This window comes from Odocoileus virginianus, chromosome 22, assembly GCF_023699985.2.
Source record: "Odocoileus virginianus isolate 20LAN1187 ecotype Illinois chromosome 22, Ovbor_1.2, whole genome shotgun sequence".
NCBI classification, from domain to species: Eukaryota; Metazoa; Chordata; class Mammalia; order Artiodactyla; family Cervidae; genus Odocoileus; species Odocoileus virginianus.
Genome location: NC_069695.1, coordinates 23,486,566 through 23,495,246, shown reverse-complemented (window position 1 = coordinate 23,495,246; position 8,681 = coordinate 23,486,566). Strand labels below are relative to the sequence as shown.

At 43.8% G+C, this 8,681-nt stretch overlaps 1 protein-coding gene across 2 annotated transcripts in view; it reads left to right on the top strand.

The window, feature by feature from the left end:
• Positions 1-595: 595 nt before the first annotated feature.
• The window catches only part of ABHD3 (abhydrolase domain containing 3, phospholipase), a 56,041-nt gene continuing 47,955 nt past the window's right edge, over positions 596-8,681 (top strand). The window contains exons 1-3 of one of the 2 annotated variants that reach the window (XM_070452729.1): positions 596-895; positions 1,378-1,541; positions 2,712-2,894. In XM_070452729.1, the coding sequence (XP_070308830.1) occupies positions 734-895; positions 1,378-1,541; positions 2,712-2,894 (509 nt within the window). In that variant the 5' untranslated portion in view covers positions 596-733. The remainder of the gene's footprint in view (positions 896-1,377; positions 1,542-2,711; positions 2,895-8,681) is intronic. The other variant, XM_020881754.2, reaches the window with a different exon arrangement.

The following is an 8,681-nucleotide window of genomic DNA, read 5'->3' as shown; positions in this document are numbered from 1 at the left end:
CCCAGTTTCTACTCTTGATCTCATTTATTTTCAGGAACCACTTCTCATTTAAGGCATACTCAGCCACTTAAAGGATTCAGGGAGATTTAAAGTCATTCCGAGTGCCCTCACCGTTGACTTGTTTGTAGACTATTTTTTCTCTTTTGATAGTTTTCAGGAGGTAAAACAGCTTCCTCGGAGGATGTAGGATTTTTTTCACTACGTAGGGCATCCTCCCAACATGCTTGAACTTCCCAGATCTTCTAACTCCAGGGTATCCTTCCCCAGCACCCTAAACCTACTGGTTCATTATATAGAGGGTTAACCAAGACCCTGCCGGAATCGGTCAAGGTCATCGGGGCAGGTGCCAGTCCTCCAGGACCTGAAAGCGCGCTTCCAGGCCCATGTCCATCTTCGCTCTCCCGCCCCCACCCCCACTCTGGGGGTTCGCTCCGGCTGACGGCGACTTGGTCCAGAGACGCCTCCTCCGCCCTCGCCGTGGCCCTGCTTGGCACCGCGCCTCTGGAAGCTTCCTGAATGGCAGGCGGTGGGGGCGGCCCGGGGGAAACCGGGGCGGAGCCGGCCGCGGCCGGGGGGCCGGGCTTCGCCTCCGTGGGCTGATCGACCGCGCCCGGAAGCCGCGCTCAGCCGGGCTGCAGCCGCTCGGGCGGAAGGTCTGAGGCAACCCCGCGCCCGCTGTCGCCGGCTAGCCGGCCTCCCGCCCCAAGACCCGCGCGCCCGCGGTCCCCGCGCCATGCAGCGCCTAGCCATGGACTTGCGGATGCTCTCCCGGGAGCTCTCTCACTACCTGGAGCATCAAGTCCGGGTGGGTTTCTTCGGTTCAGGTGTGGGCTTCTCCCTGATCCTGGGCTTCAGCGTCGCTTACGCCTGCTACTACCTGAGCAGCATTGCCAAGGTGAGCCGGGGGATGCCGCGGGCGCCTTGGCGCAGGGCCGCGGGCAGCTTTGCCGGGAGTGACAACAGCAGGCGAAGCCGGAGGTACCGCTGCAAGCCAAGGGCGAGTGGCCGGGGCCGTCCGGGGGTTCCCTTTCCCCGGCATCTGATGGATGCCCTCCGAGAGCGCGGGACCCTGCTGACCTCGGCGCGGGTAGCGCTGCCCGGTCACCTTTCGCTAACCCGGCGGAGCTGCCCCCGAGATGCTCTCTTAACATTTTTCAGGGTGACTCCCGGGCGTCAACTCTCGCCTTTCCCTAGAGGGGTTTAATAAACCGCTGTTAGGTTCGTTGTGTTTAAAGAACTTGCATCAGGCTTCCAAGAAGGATATTAATCAGACTGGTCTCGCGCGCTAGGGGACTAGTCTGCGCTTGTTACTGGTTTACGGTTGGCAGAAACTTTGCTCTGTTCTGGGCCCTTCGCTGATACTGGCTATCTCCACAGAAGCCCCAGTTAGTGACGGGTGGTGAGAGTTTCAGCCGCTTCCTTCAGGACCACTGTCCCGTGGTGACAGAAACCTACTACCCGACGGTCTGGTGCTGGGAGAGTCGAGGACAGACGCTGCTGAGACCTTTCATCACTTCCAAGCCCCTGGTGCAGTACAGGAAGTATGTAAATTTCCATTTTTCAGTCATTTCTTCAAAGTCACAGTGTTTTGCATACTTTCAGTGTTTGGTTCATAGAACCTCTGGCTTAGCAAGTATATAGAAGAGCAAGGAGGGATGAAGGTGGCAGGTACGTGTTCCACACACGCGCAACTGCAGGAAGATATTCACGTGTCACCTTTCATCACTGTGCGGGGGAGGTGCTCCGGTGTAAACGTTTGTTTCTAAGATGAGAGGTGCTTGGGACTTACTCTTTTCCCAGTTTGCCCTGCATCTGGCTCTGAGAACCTAGTTTCTTTGATAATGTACATTGAGCTGGTGGTGGGGGTGAGATGGATGCCAGTTAATTTGGACTTTCTGTGATGGACCCCAGTAAAGTGCTTATCATATTGATAAGCAAATAGGTTCCGATGCTAATGTCCTTAAGGTGTTAAAAGATGTGGTCCAGAATATATTAGTAATTATATTACTAATAATATGCCTATTATTAATTTTCCTGAGTCATCTGTTCCTTTCTGGAATTTCTTTTGTTGCCTGGAACTTGCACTATTTATTTGGGAAAATTCTTCAAGGTTGTAGATACTGCGTGAGAAGTACTTTGAAACCTTTAAGAAGCCAGTTTTGTAATATGCACTATGAGGGACTGCATTATAGAGTGAAGACAGCAAGAGCACTGACCAGTTGAGCAGTTTACTTATTCACCATTTCCCTGTTGAATTATTTAGGTGACCTCAATCAAATAGGGGCTAAATGCTGGGTATTTCAGAGTAATGAGGAAATGATTAAAATAAGTATGTGAAGTAGTTTGAAGTTCATTTTTATATACTACCTTTTACTGATTTTGCTGAAAATACTTATTGTACTAATTTCGTGACATCCATGCAATGGAAGAAAGTGATGTGTGTGTGTTAGTGGATGCATAAAAAAGTTATTTTAAGATGACTAAATAATGTCAAGTATATGTACAGAATTAAGAACTAATATTAAGACATGACTTGTGGGACTTTCATGGTTGTCCAGTGTTTAAGACTCTGCCCTTCCAATGCGGGCGTTGTGGGTTTGATCGATCCCTGGTCAGGGAACTGAGATCCCACATGCCACGTGGTGTGGCCAAAAAAAAAAAACATGACTTGAAACACTAAAGGAGTATATCTTTTGTATTATTTCTTCCAGTGAACTTATTAAAACTGCAGATGGAGGACAGATTTCCCTGGACTGGTTTGATAATGATAACAGTAAGCGTTATATGGATGCCAGCACCCGACCTACTGTCTTATTGTTGCCTGGCCTCACTGGAACAAGCAAGGAATCCTATATCCTTCATATGATCCACCTCAGTGAAGAGCTAGGATACAGGTACCCATGAATGATTTCTTTTATTTTTCACTTAATTCATTTTAAATGAGGCTTCACTGTGTCTACATGTTTGTTTCTGAAATACTTGTTATTTCTTCCATGGATTAAGTAATCCCCTAAATTATTATTTTTCCCTGCTTCTTCCTTTCCCTCTTTGTTCAGGAAAATGCATAACTGAATCATTTCACATAAAATAGCACTTTGTCACTAACAGATTTTGGCCCAACAAATGAATGAACTTAGAATCACCTAGGAATTACAGGACCTAGGCCTGAGAAGCAGTAGGTCACAGTGAAGGGGTTGCTAGGAGAACAGCTATTATAAACCCCTGAGAGACCACACAGGGGCCCTCATGTCAGACTTCATATTTGAACCCTGGATCCAGTAGCCTTCTCTCATCAGATCAGATCCCAAGTGTACAGAATATTCAGAATCAGCTCGTAGGTCATCCTTATCTTTCCAAAGCTGATCTGTGCCTTTTCTGTCCACCTGAGTTTGCAGGTGCACAAGGCCAGGGCCCAGTTAATGATGGTGCAGCATTTTTAAGTAATTATTATTCAACTCAGTCACCAGATACTATTTAATTTTTCTGAGCAACTTAGCAACTTTAAGTTTCTGGTTGAGCTCTAAAATTTTAAAGCAGAGTCATGTGAAAGGTACTGCTGTTTTGAGCCTTAGTCTTTTTTTGCCAATGATACTTATGGTTGTGGAACACTGAGTTGCAGTTAAAGTAGAGTTGTTATCTTTTCTTAAACTTAGAAGACTTGTTTATGTAAAAAACTGCTATTGACTTTATATTAATAAAAACATTTTGATATAAAGAAGAAAATGCAAAAAAAAGAGAGAAGAAAATACCATAATAGCTGATTCAATTTTAATAAGTTGACTGATTTTTTTTATAGATAAAGCTGATTTTGTTCATGAGGTGACAGTCTCTTGGAAGTTTTAAGATGGTATTCCAGAATTATGATTCCAATTAAATTTGCACTCAGAAATAGTAGGAATTTTATTATTATCCCATGTTTAAGCACCATCTAGTTAGTTCTGAGGCTTGATTCCAATTTCCTTGCTGAAACAGTCATGCTGAAAAAGTACAGATCGTGAAACCTTTTGTACATATTTAAATTTCTGATTCTCTACTTTGCCTGAACTGTCTCCCAAGATTTAGAAAGTGCTTTTAAAAATAGAGACTTAAAAAAAAAAACAGTGACTTTTAAAAAATGGTTTACATCAAAAAAATCTTAAAAAACTGGAATTAGAACTGCCATATGACCCAGCAATCCCACTTCTGGGCATACACACCGAGGAAACCAGATCTGAAAGAGACACGTGCACCCCAATGTTCATCGCAGCACTGTTTATGATAGCCAGGACATGGAAGCAACCTAGATGCCCATCAGCAGACGGATGGATAAGGAAGCTGTAGTATATATACACCATGGAGTATTACTGGGCCATTAAAAAGAATTCATTTGAATCAGTTCTAATGAAATGGATAAAACTGGAGCCCATTATACAGAGTGAAGTAAGCCAGAAAGATAAACACCAATACAGTATACTAACACATATATATGGAATTTAGAAAGATGGTAATGATAACCTATATGCAAAACAGAAAAAGAGACACAGATGTACAGAACAGACTTTTGGACTCTGTGGGAGAAGGCGAGGGTGGGATGTTTCAAGAGAACAGCATCGAAACATGTATATTGTCTAGGGTGAAACAGATCACCAGCCCAGGCTGGATGCATGAAACAAGTGCTCAGGCCTGGTGCACTGGGAAGACCCAGAGGAATCTGGTGGAGAGGGAGGTGGGAGGGGGGATCAGGATGGGGAATACATGTAAATCCATGGCTGATTCATGTCAATGTATGACAAAAACAACTACAATATTGTAAAGTAATTAGCCTCCAACTAATAAAAATAAATGAAAAAAATGAAAAAAAAAAAAAGGTTTACATCAAAAAAATCTTTGAAGAAAAAAAAATGGGGAGGGGACTTCCCTGGCACTCTAGGGGTTAAGACTTTGCCTTCCAGTGCAGGGAGTGGGGTCTGATCCCTCCTTGTGATGCTAAGATCCGACATGCCTCTTGGTCAAAAAACCAAAACATAAAAAGAAGTAATATTGTAACAAATTCAATAAAGACATTTAAAAAATGGTCCACATCAAAAAAAAAATCTTTAAAAAATAAAAACAATGTAATTGTAGGGAGATGGGGAGGAAGAGGGATGGACTGGGAGTTTGGGGTTAATAGATACAAACTATTGCATTTAGAATGGATAAACAACAAGGTCCTACTATATAGCACAGGGAACTATATCTAGTCTCCTAAGGTAAACCATAGTGGAAAAGAATATGAGAATGTATACATGTATGTATAACTGTACACATAAATAAACAAAACACAATGTAGTGAAAACTCAAAGACTGAATCTCATCAGCTGTAGAGTTGCCAGTAGGTGTGGCTTTTTCCATCACTTGTAAAAATTTCCAAATTTTATTACCATGGCTATCATTACACTGTGCTTCAAAGCTGTGAATGTGAAAAAGTGAAGTTGCTCAGTCGCGTCTGACTCTTTGCGACCCCATGGACTGTAGCCTACCAGGCTCCTCTGTCGATGGGATTTTCCAGGCAAGAGTACTGGAGTGGGCTCCCATTTCCTTTTCCAGGGGATCTTCCCAACCCTGGGATCAAACCTGGGTCTCCTGCACTGCAGACAGATGCTTTAGGAAGGTTCTAGTTTCCCTAAGGGCTAAAATCTCTTTTACTGATTTAGAAATTTATTGAGAATGTACAGTAAGGAAGGCTTTATACTGTGGGGGGAAACAAAGAGTTATGGCCAATTGCCCTTATTACAAGGAGCTTAGAGAGGGACAGGCTAGACCAGTTCACTGTTGGCTGCTTGAAGACACAGCTTATTTGGGTTTCAGGAACTCTAATGCTGAGTCACACTGGGTTGAAGGTAGCAGAATGTATGAATAAACAATGACCAGTAGACTTTTCAATAGCCTTTGGGCCTAACCTCATTTGTTTTAAACTGCAAGGAATCTCTGACCCTAGGTTGAGAGGGCTAGCTTTTGTTGTATAACAAATTATCCGCAAACATAGTAGCTAAAGACAGCAGCATTTCTGCTCAGGATTCTGTGGGTCAACAGTTTGAGCTGAGGTCAGCTGGGTGGTTCTTCTGGCCTTGGCTGGAATGATTCATGCATTTGCGGTCAGCAGCCAGGGCAACTCTGGACTTGGGAGTCATCTACAGCGATGGCTCATGTCAGCTCCACATGATCTTTCACCCTCCACCAGGCTCACCGGTTCACTGGGTGGCAGAGGGTCCCAAGAGTCCAAAAGTCAGATCTCCCTGGCAGTCCAGTGGTTAAGAATCTGCATGCCAATGCAGGGGACATGGGTTTGAAGAAGATCCCACATGCTGTGGGGCAACTAAGCCTGTGCGCCACAGCTGCTGAGCCCTGCTCTAGAGCCTGTGCTTTGCAACAAGAGAAGCCACAGCAATGAAAAGCCTGCAAACCGCAATGAAGAGTAGCCCCCATTCGCCACAACTAGAGAAAGCCCATGCACAGCAATGAAGACCCAGCACAGCCAAAATAAATAATTAATTAAAAAAAATTTTTAAAAAAGAACCTAAAGTAACAGCTGCAAGTCTTCTTCAGGCCCATTCACTGGTGGTGGCTCAGACAGTGAAGAATCTGCCTGCAGTGCAGGAGACCCAGGTTCGATCCCTGGGTTGGGAAGATCCCCTGCAGAAGGGAATGGTAACCCACTGCAGTATTCTTATCTGGAGAATTCTATGGACAGAGGAGCCTGGCGGGCTATAGTTCATGGGGTCACAAAGAGTCAGACATGACTGAGCAACCAACACTGCAGTTTAAACACTCTCATAATATTGTTTCTGCCAGATTATAGTCAAAACAAGTCATGTGGTTAGCCGTAAGTCAGCAGATAGGAATTTAGACTCCACCTCCTATTAAGTATGTTTGCAATCTATTGGAGACAGTCAGGTGGTTTCAGTGCCACTGACATTAAAAAAAAAAATGGATCCTGGTCTTTGGTACAAGTCTAGACTGAGTCCTTAGGCTGCAAAATAGATCTAAGTCACTGATGAGCCCTTGCGTGGGATGAAGCAGATAACAGAGCTTGGGGAAAGGTGTGTAACGTGGGGGAAAGTGCATGTGCTTTAAAGCCAGGTCTGGGTTCAAATGTTGGAACTGCCACTTGCTGAGGGACCCTGGGCAACTAATTTTTAGCTTCCCCAATATAGCTTCTCACTTACTACAGAGCTGAAATGAACTAGAGTGTATCAGGTGGTTTCATGCCTTGAATGAAGCAGGTCTGTAGATGTGTTTGACTTCCTTCATGAGCTTTTTATTCCCTGATAATAGTAGAACAGTTTTTTTAATAGTTTAAAGATCAAGTACAAGCAAACCTGCTTCTTGGGAAACATCTAGTTTCCTCACAGGAATGCTTGTACATTATGATAATGTTTCTTATACAGTAGAGTTGCATGAGCACCCCAATATCAGGAGGGTGCATGTGCCTTCAAGCCTCAGTTACTATCTTATGTAAAGTTCAAGTTTATAGGGAGGGTTGTGCATTCTGTCAGGTCGCCAGGGAATCACTGATGTTTCGCTGGTGAAATATGATTTAGAGGCAACCTAACTCCTTTCAGGTGGACAACTGAAACCTAAAAATTTACTGTTACTCTTATGTAGATGTCTTTTCCTGTACCTAAAAACTAACAAAGATTCAGAGCTTTTCTGTTAAAGTTCACTAATTCAAAATTAATAATGAAAGGAAACTAAGCTGAGGGTCATTTAAGGTAATCGTGAGCAAAGGAGGGCAAAGGTAAATGAAACTGAATGGGGAATACTTGGCTTGCCTTCACTGGCAGAGTGCACCATGTACTCCCTGAATTAACTTGTCTCTGGGAGAAGAGAATTTGCTGAGTCAGACAACTCCAGTCATTCTTCCAAACCGTATCAATCAGAAAAGTCCATCTCCCAGAGAGCAAATAAGATAAGAAGACCAGGAGGCCAAGAGTGTATTTAGAGAGAAGCCCTCTCAGAAACCAGAGTACTGAAGAAAAAATTATTCCCTGTAATAAGTTATACCCATATAATTGATAAAGTAGCTGGAAATCTCATTCATTTCTCCAAGATTTCTCTTTAAAAAAATTCTATTCAATAACACAGCCTAAGAGGTATTATTTTGCATACAAGGATAATATCCTGTTTTCTTAAATCCTTTTCCCATTCTCTGAAGAAGTTCCAACACTTCCCCAGTGGCTCAGTGGTGAGCAATCCGCCTGCCAATGCAGGAGACATAGGACACTCAGGTTCGATCCCTGGGTCGGGAAGAGCCCCAGGAGGAGAAAGGGCAACCCACTCCAGTACTCTTGCCGGGAAAATCCCATGGACAGAGGCGCCTGGTGGGCTACAGTCCACGGGGTCTCAAAGAATCAGACACTATTGAAACAAACAGTATACTGTATACTACTTCAAGTAAAGTCAGAGAGAAAAATGGTAACTCTAAGAGCATCTTAATCATCTTCTGTTGAGACCATTCATCTATTTTATGCCACCCCCCACTAATATTTAAAAAGAGTGACCCATCCAGAATTGTGTAATAATAAGTTCATTGACATCTAGGTCAGTTATTAAGTATTTTGGCACAATCAAGTACAGTATCAGAACCTCTGTTCCCAAAGAGCATAAGCACAGTCTAGTGGAACTGACAGAGAATATTCAGGAATAAGGAAGAAATTCATTAG